This window comes from Spermophilus citellus (genome assembly GCF_964194105.1).
Source record: "Spermophilus citellus genome assembly, chromosome: 7".
Taxonomy (NCBI): Eukaryota; Metazoa; Chordata; class Mammalia; order Rodentia; family Sciuridae; genus Spermophilus; species Spermophilus citellus.
The window spans coordinates 156476078-156491894 of NC_138188.1; the positions used below are offsets into that span (position 1 = coordinate 156476078).

The following is a 15817-nucleotide window of genomic DNA, read 5'->3' on the forward strand; positions in this document are numbered from 1 at the left end:
GCCTGTCCCATCTAGGGTCTGTACTATTGTTCTTCTACCTCCTGAAGGGAGATGAGCTTAACTTCCCATTTCTTAAGAGTGGACCATATGCACAGTGACTTTCAGAAAGGACAGAATGAAGGAGGGTGTTAAGCACAACTTTGCAGAGGAGAAGACTGACAGACACTACCTCAGGCAGGTGATCAAGGTCAACATCAACGTGCAAATGTTGTTATTTTCTTCTTCAGGCATAGATTTCTCCTCTGGAGTACTTTGAGTCTTCAAAAGGTACAAAATTTCTCTGACCTTAAAGTTCAGTTTAAAAAACTGCTACTGACAGTGGAAACCAACATTCCCTGACTGGTTTCTGTTTTCTTCTCCCAGTGCAGGGCTACATTGTATAGAATCTGATCCTCCCACCCATTTCCTAACCTCTGCTCCTTGGCCGTGGAGTCCTAGGTCACTTGCTTTGGTTCCTGATAATTTTGGGGGTCACCTTGTGGACCATTTAAGACCACTTGCAAGTCCATGAGATGGTAGTGACAGAGCGGAAGAAGCTCTAGGCAGCAGTTCTTGGGAGGAAGGTGACTTGTATCACACCAAGTCTTGAGACTGCAACACTTTGTGCAGGGGTGGCGGTGAGGGAAGAATTTCTTAAAAAAAAAAAAAAAAAAAAAAAAACCCAACTACTACCCGGACCTGACTTGTGTATTTATAGAAATGAAGGCAGATGTGTGTGACTGGTCTCAGGTTGGACACACACCCTTTCTACCTCGTGTTTGAAATCTCTTATAATTACTTTTCTTTCTTTTCCTTACTTTTATTCTAAAAATGCATTAAAACATACTTTTGAGCTCCTTCATGCCCAAAGAATCAAGCCCAGGTGTCTAGGCCTTCTCTGGGTCATCATGCTTCAGAAGCCAGGGCATGCTGGAAGGACCGAAGGGTGAGGGCTCAGACTTGGGCTTGGGGTCATTTGTGGAAAATATTTTCATAGTGAGTTGTAATGGGCTTCACTTGCCATTCTAGGCATCCATCTCAGAGAAAGACAAAACCAATTAATAAGGTGTGCGTACTTGTCAAATTGTTTATTTGCCATTCACACTAGTTATAATATTGGATTTACAGAGGAGACTGTGGTACAAAGAAAGTGAGGCTCCAATGGCTCCTGGGCAGCACAGTCCAGCTGCCCTGCACAGGCTGGGCACGACAGGCCCTCCCAGAAGAGGGGCAGCTGTCCACCCTGACTGTACAGTGGACTGTGCACATGGAGTACCTGCTCTCCTGTGCTACTTAGAAACAGCTTGCAGAGGGGCTTCTGGGGTATTCTCTTGTATCTTATCTGGTTGAAAACCTGAGCTTGACAGTTCCCCTTCAGAAAGTGTTCAGAATGTCAGTACCAGGGAGAAAGAAGCCCATGCACCAGTTTTCAGGGTGCTTGTGACCAGATCTAATAATTGCTGCACAGACACTAGGTAGGGGCTGAAGTAGAACTACATTCTCCATTGTTTTTCCAATAGATGTATTATACTGTCATTTAAATTTGGAAGTTTATTTTTCCATTGATTTTTATACATCCAGAATAACACAAATAACCAACAGTTCTTTTTGTTTTTGCACATTCATTTCCCCTAGAACAAAAAGTGAACTTAAAAAAAAAAAAATCGGAACCATGCTATTAGCTGTTTACAAAAGTGAATAAGAAGTAGCTTGTTTTTAAGTCTAAAATAAACAAAATAGAAAGAAGCATTTTTCCTAGTATTTAGCAAACATAAGAAAAAGTCCTTAGAAACACACAAAAAAATTGAAAAATGTTATTACAGGCATTAACAATATTTTATAAAGAAGCTTAAAATCTATTTACATACATAAATACAATTAACTTTGTTGAACCCTTCTGGAAGGGGGAAAGAAAAAACAAGCCAAATGATCAGCATCATCAATACTGACCTGGCTTAAGGGAGGGAAGAAATTCCCAACAAACCAACTAACCAACAAACAAAAAACCTCAAACAAATGTATACTCTAGGGTAAACCAAAAGGTATTTTGTTCAGATGTTTAAAAAAAAGTTTCTGTCTGAGATTATTGTCAAACCAATCTTTTTTCATGTATAAAAGACCCCAAACATGTCATTCCCCTAAAAAAAAAAAAAAAAAAAAGAAAAGAAAAAAAGAAGAAGAAGAAGAAAAAACAAACAAAAACAAAACCAAAAACCGTCAAAACCAGGACGGAATGTCCCAAGGAAACAGGAATCTGCAATCCTAAATTGCAGGACATTTGAGTGAAACCATTCATTTCCTTTCTAATCAGAGAATTTCTGTTTATCTGCCCAAAAACCTTAGGCAGCAGAAAGGCTCTGTACTCCCTGATTGTAATTTGCCGAGGAAGGTTTCTCTTGCTGCATTTGGACAGCAAGCAGATCCAAAATGGTTGGCAATGTCTCTGTTCTGTTGGAAGAAACCCATGAGCAGGAGAAAGGCTGACTCACCCTGTTCTTTATGCAAAGGGAGAAGAACTGGACCTCCTGTGTTCTGGACATTTGGTATGGGGTGGGTGTGGGCTACTTCCCCAGAGAATGGGAGGATGAAGGAGGGAGAAGGTGGGGCTTGGAGGGGAAAGGAAAAGGGACACATTGAGGGGCAGAGGAAAAGAAATACATTGTCAGATAGTAAGAAAAGAAGAAAGAACGGAAGTATGTAAGGACATGAATAAGCTGTAGAAACAGTGTGTTCAGTCTTTCTTCTCCTGGACCAATGTTCCCAGATACATACAGTAATTACATGGTTGGCTTAAGGGTCTTGCTAATATCTTAATTTACCTGAAGGTAATGAATGCAATTCCTCTGGGGCAAAAATTTGTTTGGATGAGACCTATCTCCAAAAGAACTAATGTGTTTTTTTTTTTCCTGAAATGATTAAATACTATATATGCTGGTAAGGGTCTGTGAAGCTCTGAATGGCCAAATAAATGAGTCTACAACAAAGTGATAAACCCTCTCCATACATGGCTTTGAGAGTAAAGGTTCCATGAAAGATTATCTGATTCCCCTCTTAGGGTAATAGGCTGGTTTTGAGTTGGAATATCTTCAGGTACCAGAATTAAAGTGAAAAATATAATTTTTTTCCTTCATCTTTCCCCAACATTTTCTTAGGTCATGTATGGAAACATGGGCTAAAAAGAACATTTAAGTTCTACTTGGGGGAAATAGGCTAATGGTCCTTTTCAGAAATTAATTTTTAATTTTTCTAACATTGGTGATAATTAAGCTGCAAAAAAGTGTGATATGGAATAATTTACTGGAACTTAATTGTGGCAGGAGTATTATCTAAAATGAAAATGAATATTTCTGAGTTTCTCCAAGACCTGCTATAGCTCTTCTAGATAAGAACAACCTGACATCACAAGCTGCTTTACTCTTTAACTCTTACCAAAGTGCTACTGCATCTGTGTAAAACAAATAATCAATATATATATATATATATATAACTCAACAAGTTGTTTTAAATAAGTCCAGCTGTTTTGCTGCCTGCAGCCAAAGATCTAATTTGAATGCTTAAATTTATAAAATAAAAATCAAACACTGTTCTGAAGTCCTGCTTTCAAACACTCTTCAGAGTTGACCTGAAATTGTTTCAACTAATTAAGAGGTACATTAAATAACAACCAGATCATTTTGAGCACACATGTCAAAACAGCAGTTCGTATTTATGAGTTGTACAACAACTGCATTCTGACCAAGTCCTCCAATAAAAATAGTACTATAAAATTTACAGTGATATTGTATACATTTGAATTGTAGCCATGGGCAGCAGTGACATGAACTTTCCTGTCATGCTGGTGCACAGATAGAAGTGCACACACCCCATAGGGCAGGGTCTCAGCCTGGTGGAAGCAACACAAAACTTGGTGAGTGAGCAACCAGAGATGGGGGTCCTGCACAGGTGGTATAAGGCTCTCCCACATGATTCCACTGAGGCAGGCAGAGGGAAATTGACTTCTTCAGGCCTGGTTTTGGGCCCACCCTCTGAAAATTTAGCTGGAGACCTGTGGTCCTAAAAGAACACAGTCCTCTCTCTTCTGCTCCCATCTTTGGGGGATAGCCACAGTCCTATTCTGCTTCAATGAATGGGTACTATATCAAAGAGAAATATTTTCTTGCTATCCCAGAATTGAGCAGTTAAGGAAATGATAAATTCAATCATTTATGTGTTTCCAAAGTAAATACTGCTCCTTCACACAGCTTAGTTTGGATGTGTTGTTACAAAACATGACTGAAATTCTCAGAAGGCCATGGAGTGAGTATACCCCTAGGCAGAAAAAAATCCTCTTCATAGGTGGAATCATTAGCACCTATGGGGCCAGATTTAACCTGTTTGAAGAGGGAGCCAGATATGAGACCCTGTATTGAGCCTAGAAGAAAAATCCCATACTTCTGATCTTTGGAGTGACCCTCAGTGTCTAAAATCCTATTTAAAACATTGCTGCATTAGCTACCAACTTGTTTGATTAACATGAAAGGGAGTTTAATGTAAACAATATTTCTAAATAACCAAGCAATCACATTACCCATTCTTTTTTTCCAGCCTTCTTCAATGTAATACATTTAACTTTGGCTACTATAAAAAAAAAATGTAGTACTTGATATCTTTCTTTTTAATATAAGTACACTTAAATAGTTAAAAAAAAAGTTATCAACACATAAGTAAATGTTTGAACATCAAGATACATAAATATCTAGGGATTCCTTGTGGGAATACAGTAGTTAAAAAATGACCCAAAGCTGTAGCTGTCTCTCAAAACAAAACAAAAAATCTACCCAAAAGTCCAAAAGAAAAGTTAAATAAAACTTACAGAAAAGGGAATCATATTTCTTTCAATTGTCAAAGCAAGAAAGAAGCAAGCTCAAATTTATATATATATGTTTGTAAAAATAAAAACCACCCAAATGCAAATTTGCATTTTGCAATTTATAAGGTGCGGAAAAGAAAAATTAGAAATAAGAATTGAGAGGCCAAACAGGGTGAATTGCGTCCTCCCTTGCCCCCCCGGGAACCAAAATTCCACACTCTTTGGAATAAACAACTTGGTTAAAAAGTTAAGTCAAGGGTATAAAATCTTTCTTTTATTCACAGCATTGCTAAATCAGAAGCATTCACAGTTTCCCTCCGGGAACTTCCTTTTTGCCTCGCCACGTGCCCACGTGGCAGCGAGCAGACGCGTGGCTCGGAGGCTGCGCAGGCCCGTCACCCTCAGTAGGGCCGCCACACTGCCTCCTCCAGGCGCGCGGCCGGTGCCATGTTGGTGGGCGAGTTGCTGTGGCTGCCCTCGGCCTCCACCACGTCGCTCTGGTTCGGGAGGCTGGGGTTGAGCAGCGCGGAGCCCGTGGAGGCGTTGGTGCAGGGCGGCAGGATGCGCGGTGGCGAGCGCTCGCCGCCCACCATGGAGAACTGGTAGGAGCCGGCCGAGGTGCCGTAGTACAGGTGGTAGGACGGCGAGCTGGCCTGGAACGGGCCGCCTTGCGCCTGCGACGAGCCCGGGTAGGGCGGCGGCAGGTACGTGTGGTAGCGGGTGGCCGAGCCCATGGCCGACATGCCGATGCCGATGCCCGACGTGACCGGCGTCGGGGAGTAGGTGAAGGCGCCTGGGTAGTGCATGCGAGGGTCTGAGATGGAGGGAAGCGCGGGGAACTGGCGTGGGTCACCGAAAGCCGTCAAGTCGGGCGCCGCTGCAGGGGCGGAGGAGAAAATGCCATGAGTGTGGTGTTGAGGCCACGCCCCTTCCGCCAGAATGCTCCTGCCCAGGAAGTGGGCGACCACCCAGAATGCCTTGTCCCAGGAAGTGAGGAAGGTGCGGTTTTGTCCGAATGCTAATCACCCAGGGAGGTGGGTATGAAAACTAATAGTGAGACAGACAGTAATATAGGCCACTATGTAATATGGCCTATGTTATATGAATGATATTGTAAAATAAATATTTGTATTACATAGATGTGCTACAGTGTAATATGTACCATATAGATGAAAGAGTGATTTGATCCTAAGTGGGCAAACTGCAGCCTGTCAGCCAAATGTGACGGGGCCAAAGCTTAAGATTTTTTTTTTTTTTAAACATTCTGGGAGTTATGAATTCTTCTTCTTTTTCTTTTTTAATGGTGGGGAATAAAAAATCCAAAGAAGAATAGTATTTTCTGATGTGAAAATTATAAGGCATTAAAAATCCATTGTCTACTCATAAAGTAGAACATAGCCTCACTGTCTCATATATATTGCCTATGGCTGCTTTTGAGCTACCACTTTTAAGCAAAGTTGAGTGATTGTGACAGCAATTGTAGGCCCCATAAATCCTTAAATATTTATTCTCTGGTTCTTTACTAAAAAAAAAAAAATCTACTCTCTATATATGTTAGTCGATATTAATACCAATTAATATATTGATAATATGAATGTTAATGTGTCAACATTAATATAAGAATATACAATGACATAACACTATATATAATGTAACAGATACACATGATATATTACTAGTAATTGAATATAACAGTATTAATACATACTGCTACATTATACATAATATTTAGGTTGAATCATAGAAAACTCTGCCATTTTTGAAAGCCTGTTCTGAAATTGCTAAAATTTCTCATTATCCAACATAATGCATGACATAGTGATGACTAAAGTGAATGTTGGTAAATATCATTAGCACTTCTCTCTCCCTACGTTTGTCTTCAGACTGGTTCCACATTTGTAGAAACAATACAGCCTTGATTTCACTTGATATTCTCTAATATGTGCTCCAGTAGCTTGTTGAACCAAATCACTGAATGTAGAACCTTGATTTATCTATTCTATTTTTTCACATGTTGAAATTTTACCAGGAATGGCATATCTTTGTTTATAAAATTCATTTCATAAGATTGTGAATTTTCTGTCTCACAAATTCTTTGGCTGTGGTTGTTCACTGTATCCCTCTGCATTTTTCTAACCCATAGGTTGCCATTGGGAATTTCAAGAGGTTATGAGTACTAGGAAGAGTTTCCTATGTCCTGCAGATCAGAGTTTATCAGAAGTAGCACTATTAACTTTTTCAGTTAGATTATTTGTAGGGGTGGTTGGGGAGTGTCTTGTGCACTATAGGATGTTTGGCAGCATCTGTGGCCTTTTCCTGCTAGATGCCAGGAGTGCCCCCTCTCTCCATTTTGACAACCCATTGCAAAAGTTATCTGAGAGCTGGGATAAGAGTCCCAGTCAACCCTGTCTGAGAACCTCTGCACATACAGGATGGCACCCTGGGGTAGTTTTTGTTCCTCAGAATTATTCATTAAATGAGCAGACCAGGACTATAGTCATTACATCAGCAAATCCAAAGACAGCAAGAGCAGAAGCAAGAATTAAATGTTCATAATTTTAAGTTATCAAATCAACATATAAAATAACTCTAAGCTCAGATGGCATGCAGCCTGTGTCCTTTTGAGTTCAGGCTGATAGAGATCCTTGATGGAGCCAAAAGCTTGCTCTGAAAGGAAACCTACCGGAGCGGATTAATCTGTTTTTGGAAGGCATCGGCTGTTGATCAACTTCCTCATATTTCAAGTCTATTATTCCAGCAGGGAGAGCTAGTGTTCTCTCTTTCCCTTTCTCTCTCCTCCCATTCTGACCCCCCCCCCAATAATCTTTTATTGCACTAACACATTTTTAAAAAATGAACTCCTGTGTACATTTAGGGTGAATGTGATGAGGGGATCTACTCCTCATCAGAGAGGTAATTAGAGTTTATAGAAACAGCCAAAGTCTACAGCAAATCCCTCCACTAATGAGGAAACCAGGAGTCTGACTTTCAAACAAACACTCCTGTTAATCTTTTCAAAGCAAGTCAGACATGTGGGCAGGGAAAACGTTGTAAACTGACAGTAGTTCTGGGGCTGCCCTTCCTTGGCCACTCTCTAGCTCATTCTCAAGCCAGGCCACACCTCATTCCACAGGGTTCATCCCTGCCTGCTTGCTGGGGCCATCTGTGAGCAAGCCCTGTGTCACTTGTTTTTGCTTACACAGGGAGCTGTGACACATTTGAGAGTTAACAGGAAGCTTGACTCCATTTTTCCAGTTAGATTTATATAGTCTAGGGAGAAGCTGAGGTAGGAGGAAAAGCATTAGGCAAATACAATCAATTTGTTGTCATCTGATGCAATGCTCTGGACACAAATAAATGACTCTGCCCATTATTCCTCTTGCTTCATCTGCCCTGAGACAAAAAGGTGAATCTACTGGAAAAATGAATGAAAGGTCACCCTGTTTCATAGCAGTGTCTGGATATGCTCTGCCAGTCTGTTCCAACTACTACATGGTAATGTGGTGATGGTACCAAGTTACTGGAATCCTGAGTGAGTCCCTGATTTGTCATGGCTGTAAGTACTGGAATGATGTTACAGTCTCAGCTGTTGGGGAAAAATAATTCTTTCACTGTGGGCAGAATATCTGAAAGATCCTGAAACACTGCCTGCGATGATTCTTCTATCTATACAGTAGCAATGTCATTCCCCAAAAGACCATCCATTTGGTCAAATTATCTTTTTTACACACATTTTGATAATAAAACAACTTAAGTCCTCTAGATATGCTCAAGTTCAAGTGTTCTGTTCAAATGCTTGTTTTCATTTTTGTGTCTGTTCTAACAGCCCTTATTACGACCCATCAGTCATGAACAAGTCACCTACTGGGTCATAGCTTATCTGTCCTTTTGGCAGGCCTGGTGCCCCCTTATTCAGTAACATTATGGGCAGAGATGGGGACCCCTGATAGTCATAGGGAGCTTTTCAAGAATAGAAAATCTGGAATTAGGAGGTTCAGGTATTTTAGTTGGAAATGTTTCCCCATCCATCGGGCTAAATATTTGCCATGACAGATCAAGTCTCTACTCTGCAGCTTGACGCGGATGAAAGCAGCCCCACTACAGGGCCCCTCCCACTGCCCCCAAAGGATTAAACAACCTGAGCAGATAATGGCTGCCTTAAAAGGATCTTTTGCATGACTCAGATTAATGCATGCTGTCTGTCGCCCAGGTTGGCAGCTAAACATTAATTTTTTTTTTTTGAAAAAAGAAGAAAAGAAAAGTAAACCTCCAGATGACAACTCTTTTCAGACAAGGTGTGGAGTCTGTCTGCAAAGGACAGGGAGAGAGACAGACAGTGTCCATGTCCCCAGTGCAGAAGGAAGCCCAGGTGGGGCTGGGGGCTGGGAGAGGGGCAACACACAAAGCTGTCAGGTGAGATTAAAAGGTAAAGCAGCCACAGAGCAGTGTCAAGTTCTCAAAGCTGTCGGTCTGGGCAACCACTTTCTTTTATGTACCCCACCCCCTCCTGCCCCCAGGTTTATGACAACACTTTTTAGTTCTGTGCTCCAGGCTTGATTTCTCAGAGGGAGTTCTGCCAAGTTGAAGAGTGTCTCCCATGCTGTTCTCTGCCACTGGTGAAAGCTTGCCTGGAATTCTCCAGTCCTCCCTCCAGGACAGCAGAGCATCATTCCGGAGTGCTGGAATGGGATGTGGTTTTTATCCATGTCCTATTCCCATGCCACAAAGCATCTGTCCTTATTCCTCGGGTAATGGAATCCATGTTATTTAGAAGCACAGGTATGATTATAGATTTGGGAATACACATGGTATATATTCTTTTTTAAAAAGCCACCCTTACTTCTGAACACTGGGCAGCTGGAGGAGCTGACCTCGAGGATTCTTGGACTATAGGTACAGATCTTGGGTGGTAACCAAGTCTAAAAGATTCATACAATAAATTCTAAGGGACAGACCAGCAGCAAGGATATTTCTAAGGGAAGCAGTGATTGTTTCAGATGTAGACTATCATCAGTGGGCACAGCAGTTCTGCTGAGAAGAACCAGTAAAAGCTGACAGGGGCCTTTGGAATCAAGTTCTGTTCCCAAGAGATAGGTTTTTAGAAAAAAGCTGAACAGATGACATAATTCCTGTGATACTCAACTCCTTAGACCAGCAGTGAAAATATTGGCATTAATGGCCCAAAATAATGTGAAAACAATACCTAGGTTGGCTTTCCTGCTTTACTGTAGCATCAAGGAACATCTGAAGGCAGTGGTTCTCAGATGGGGGCAGTTTTGCTGCCCTGTGGACATTTGGCAATGTTTGGAGACATTTTTGAGTGTCACGCTTAGGGGAGGTTCCCTAACATTTTATTCTAGGTGCCACTGGCACCTAGAATCCAAGGGTACTGCTAAATATTCTACAGCACATAGCACCCAGCACCCCTCCCCTGCCCCAACAAAGAATTATTTGACCCAAATGTCAATAGTGCTGTTATTGAGTAGCTCTGAGGAGATATTTATATGAAGCACTAAGAAGCAGTTAAGGCATCTGGCGAGATCTCAAGTAATCACACTTGTTTGGAAAACAGAAGTTCACAACATTCAAAATGGCAGACGTGACTCCTTTGCCTGACCCTGTAATCTGCTATAATCTGATCCCAAGAGCTAAAAAGCAAAACCCATCACCCTCCCCTGGTTCCAACACACATGCAAGTGTGTTTGCAGGCCTCATAATGCTTAAGTTCACTGAAATATTTCCACAGTTTGGTCCAGCTCCAATTTCAAAGCCCCAAATAGTAAGTTTCTTCTTTTGCTTTCAACAAAGGAATTTTTCTCTGTAACTCTGATTTCCCTGCCCACAAGCAAAGGTGAGTGCCAAGCCCAAAGGGCTTGTAGGTTAAATGACTAATATTTAATGAGCTCATATTAACAACAATTATGCTAACCATGACACCTGAGCTTTTCACTGTGCCCCTCTAACCTTGGTCTGATCAGCTCTTACTCGAGAATACCTCACTTGGGGTACATTTGCTTCCTATCCTGCATGTGCCCCATTGTGTCATTCGTGGGACCTATGAAAACTCACCATCACCAGATAGACCAGTTCCATCAGCCTGCAATCCAGTTGGAATAATGAGTTCTGAAAGATGGCCACTTTAGCTTTTCAGGTGAACCCTTTAGCTACCATTCTTTCCCGACAAACATGAGCAACCCCCAGTGCCCAAGGAATCAAATTTTCCAAGCCACTTCTGTCTCCATATTCATAGTCTCTGCCTTTCAGTGTCAAGAAAAATCACTGCATGCTTGTCAGGTATGGTGGCACCCATCTGTAATCCCAGCAGCTCGGGAGGCTGAGGCAGGAGGATGGCAAGTTCAAAGCCAGCCTCAGCAACTTAGCAAGTCTCAACACAACTTAGTGAGAACCTTGTCTCAATCAATCAATTGAGGGTGTGGTTCAATCCCTGGTACAAAAAAAAAAAAAAAAAAGAATCTGTGCATGGGCAAGGGATTTAGAGCAGAGATAGGCAACTCTGTCATTATGTCATGTTTTAGTCAATTAATAATGGTCTGCCAACCCCCTTTATGCCACCTCCTCTAGCCTCCCAAACCTTCCACCGCAGCTGTGCTGTAAATATTTTCAGAAGACTTACTTGAGAGTCGACTGGAAAGTTCTGCAGAGAGGCTTGTCATGCCACTGGCACGTCCAGGTGATATAGGAGTTGCTGGGTGTACAGAAGGAGAGGCGATCGACCCCAGGTATTGGTAGGACTGATCGTAGGACCATGGTGGGGACGGCTGGATCTGCCTTGTATCTGTAGGGAATCAGGGAGGCAGGTTAGAGTTCTGTGGGGTGGGATTTAAAAATAAAATTACTTTATAAGAAACGAGCAACCTTTGTTTAAATATATTATAATTCACTCAGCCTGTTCACCAGTGTTCAGTATGCCTACTTGACTCCAAGAATCTGCCCATTATATGCTTTTTCCCTTAGAAGATGCTGAGGTACAGATACTGAAATATATTTGATTTTTGTCAGACAACTATTCCTTCCAAAGGTTTTATTTAATCACACTAATAATGCCAAGGGAGTAGATTATGCTTTTGAGTGTTCTGTTCAAACTGTTGGAGTACTGGACCTACAGAACCTGCTGACTTCAGGTATGGGCCACTCGGTGGCCCTTTCAAGCTTCACCAATAATTAGTTACCATTATTGGAAACATTTTATATATAAACTCAGGTGATCACCTATCTATCGGTATTCAGTAAGCAAAAGGGATGTGGAGTTTGGCAATTTTTTGTACCTTTGACAAAAATATTCCATGGGCTTGTGTTTTCCATGTAGGTGGATATTCTTCCAAGAACGACAGAGAAGTTCTGGCTGAGGAACTGGCAGTGGCTCTAATGACCTGTTCACAAACCCAGCAGTGGTATTGGCTCTGTCAGCCCAGGCAGCCTACTGCTTTTCCAGACTTGAAGTTTGCAACATTTGAAGGGCAGATTTTTTTAGTAAGTATTTTATAGATTGCCATTATAATAAGAGACTTGAGACAGAGAAGGGACAATAGTCTGACTTCAAAGGATTTAGACAAAATGGATTTTGTCAGTTTCAATGTAGCACACAGAAGACTCTTAGTTTTCCAAAGCATCACATTGTTTGCAGAAGAAAAAGTGAGGGGGTGGGGCCTCTGTGCTTAGGCAAAGTATTCAAGGAAATTTAAGTCAGATGCTGTCCCTACTACAGGACAGTTTTACATTTCTTTAGGGTTAAACATTTATTTTCTCTTTGTGTCCCATCTTTATTGTGGACAAAGATAACAGAAACTACATGACTCCCAAAGGTCTCTCCATAGTTAAAGCCTCATGACCTTGGGAGTTGCAATCCAGGAAGATCAGGCTTCTTTAGGAAAACACCAGATTTAAGTTTTGTGAACCCTGTGTTATAACGAATTGAGTTATTCCTGCTCATTATGAAATATGTGGGTCTGCTCCTCCAGAGACTGCATTTCTAGCAAAGTTTATCTCTTTTGAAGTTTATCTCTTTTTATGTTTATCTCTTTGAAGTTGCCACAGTGGACAACAGAATCAGACATTTGGAGACCGAAGTCTTCCTCCCCACTCTTTCCCTGATAGCCTTCCTCCCTCCCTTGTACTGATCCATTTCTCTCTTTTTTTCCCCCTCAAAAACATATTAAGTTTTAAGTTTCAAAAACCTGGTAGTTCCTGGGCAAATATTTTTTTTAACTTGGAATCTTTCAAATCTGATAGTAAAGAGAGGTCTTCATTTTTCCCCCAAACTTTAGAGAACTTGAAGAGATGGAAGGAGTAAGAGAGCTGGTCCATATTAAACTCAGTGGAAAATAAATGTTGAACTGCAGTTGAAGCTCCTATTAATCTCATAGCTGGCGGTTTCTGTAGTTGAAGGCAAACAGATATAGTAGACTATTCAGTATTTTCATGTTACTTGATGTATTTTGCTCCAAGTGGGAAAAAAAAATCACATACTCAGATGTTTTCTATAAGATGCATTATGTTCTAGATACACACATTTACTAAGTGAATATATAGTACTCAAATATTCTAATCACTTAAAAAGCAAACAAAAGAGGTTTATAATTGTCATAAAGCCCTCTGGGGTGTGAATTGCGGTATCGTAATTCACGCCTTGTTGTGTAGACAGCCTAGTACCCCTAAACCCATGTCTAAAACCACACTAAGCATAAAGCATTATGCCATGATTCATGCTCTGTCATGTTTTACTGTAGTGAAAAAGTTGTGCTAGGCTTTTCTAAACTCATAATTAAACCATGCAAACGTTGCATAATATTTCACAGCCTTTTAAAAATATGCTTTGGTAAAATGATCTTTATGATTAAAGTCCAAGTTCTGTGATTTCTTTTTTTAAACACAGGGTTACAGATTCAATATAATCTTACTTTACACCATAACTTGGCTTTCCAGGTTTCAGAGTAGGGGACAACACACAAAACCTGAAGCCACCCTCCCATCGGCTTCCATTCCTGTGATCACTGTGAACTGTGTGCTTGGGTTCATTGCCAGTGGTGGGCCAGAAGGTGGTGATGGTGAGCCTTTCCTTGCAGTTTTGGATGTTTTCTTCTACAAGTGTTGTTAATGAAAAAGAACAAAATGGGTGTGACAATAAGGAGCTTCCTGCATTTAATTTACCAAAGTTACCATCTTTGCTCCGATGGGGCCCACATGAACAGGCTAGCATAGAAATGGCGGTGTCTGGAGCACTGGACTGACGGGCAGAAGTGGGCTTTGGGCCTGTCTGTGTGGTGAGCATTTATGCTTTCTTATTCTTATCTCCCAAAGGATGTGATCTCTAAATCCCTTCTGATAGTAACAGAGCAGGATTCTCATTCAAATAGGCCCTACCCAGTATTTCTAGGCTTAACTTGTATGCAACTTGGGCTTGTTTTGTTAAGCAAAGCCAGGAAGAATCAGGTGGGGAATATGGGTTAAGGAATGGTCCTTGTAATCATAACTATATATATTTGGAGAAGAGAAAATAGGGAGGGATAAGATGGAAGTTATCTAGAAAAGGCCATATGTTGAGGAAGAGAGGCACCAACAGTCATTCTCCAAAGCACAGGGCTACTTGTTCTTGAAGGGTTTCCTCCAAAAAGTCAATTCATCAAAAATCACACAAGTTCATTAAACATATACTATGTGGCAGGCATATGCTAATTTAGCTGACAATAGTGGTAAAACTAATATAGTTCTTGCCCCACCACAACTTATGTCAGTGAAGATCTGAGGACTCTGTGGTGTTTGGAAACTTTTCTGTTGCATTAGTCATCATATTGAGAGTTGCTTCATCCATCCATCCATCCATCCATCCATAGGTTTGGAAAGTTTTTCACTTGCTCATTCATTCATATTTCCACAAACATTTTTGCTTTACTAGGGCCACTGTGTTGGAGACTCACTAATGAATGGATTGTAGTCCTTGCCTCTAGGATTTACGACCATTGGGGGAATCTAAGGGCTGTATCAAGGCTAACTGCTCTAAGTTAATTGTCTAATTTGGACTTGCAAACAGCTATTCCCAAGGTAGAGGTAAGAAGTCCAATGGTATTTGTTAGGTGCTTATGTTATGCTTGTAAGTAGAAAAGTCAAGGGAAAGTACAGAACTTAACTCTCAGATTCAGTCTGAATTCTGCCTTCACCATAAACCGTATGACTTTAAGCAAGTCATATTTTTTTTCTGCTCCATAGTTTTCTGACTTCAAATGTTGACAGTGAGGAATAAGTAAGATAAGCCATACATAAATCAAGTACCACAGTTTCTGACCATAGTTAATGCTCAATAAGTCTGAGTAATTATTATGATTATATTACTGAAAAGAAAATGAAGCCTATACCAAGAGACATCTGATGTTTATTGGTAAGGCAACACACACTTGCTGCAGGATGAGGCTCAGGTGACATTGCTTTATTCTGTGCTAAGGAGCTGGGCTCAGGAGATGAAATGGTGAAGGAATAAGGAAACTAGAAATTTGGCATGAGAGTGGAGATGACAAGAATTCAGTATTTTAAACTCATGTTTCCATTTTTAAAAATGTACTGGATTTGATTTGAAAATTTTAAGTTGAAGCTTTTCTGCACTGAGGTGTTTCAAGAATAGATGATGTTTTGATGCAGATTACATTTTATAATGGGACTGCTTTTATTTATTTTTTATACAGTGATATTAAAATGCCTCAAGTCAATAATGACCCTATCAAGTAATTAATGTCAAAATGTCCTGCTTCTCCAGTTTGAGCTCCAAATGTGAAGAGTCAGGATTGTCCTTCTTGTCTGTACAACAGAAAAAAGCTGAACAAACTGAATACCCATGACTTCTCTAGGATCTACTAGGGAAGTGGAGTTGCAGGGCAGGATGCACCTCAAATCTTGAGAGGCAGGAAAAGACAGAGAATCTCAGTGAGGGATGCTTACCAAGAGCAGAAGCTGCTGGACATGTAAACTGATGGGGACAAT

At 40.9% G+C, this 15817-nt stretch overlaps 1 protein-coding gene across 4 annotated transcripts in view; it reads right to left on the reverse strand.

The window, feature by feature from the left end:
• Positions 1 to 1064: 1064 nt before the first annotated feature.
• The window catches only part of RUNX1 (RUNX family transcription factor 1), a 227823-nt gene continuing 213070 nt past the window's right edge, over positions 1065 to 15817 (reverse strand). For all 4 annotated transcript variants that reach the window (XM_081300633.1, XM_081300631.1, XM_081300632.1 and 1 more), the window contains 2 exons: positions 11463 to 11624; positions 1065 to 5705 (listed from right to left, as the gene is read on the reverse strand). In XM_081300633.1, the coding sequence (XP_081156759.1) occupies positions 5230 to 5705; positions 11463 to 11624 (638 nt within the window). In that variant the 3' untranslated portion in view covers positions 1065 to 5229. The remainder of the gene's footprint in view (positions 5706 to 11462; positions 11625 to 15817) is intronic.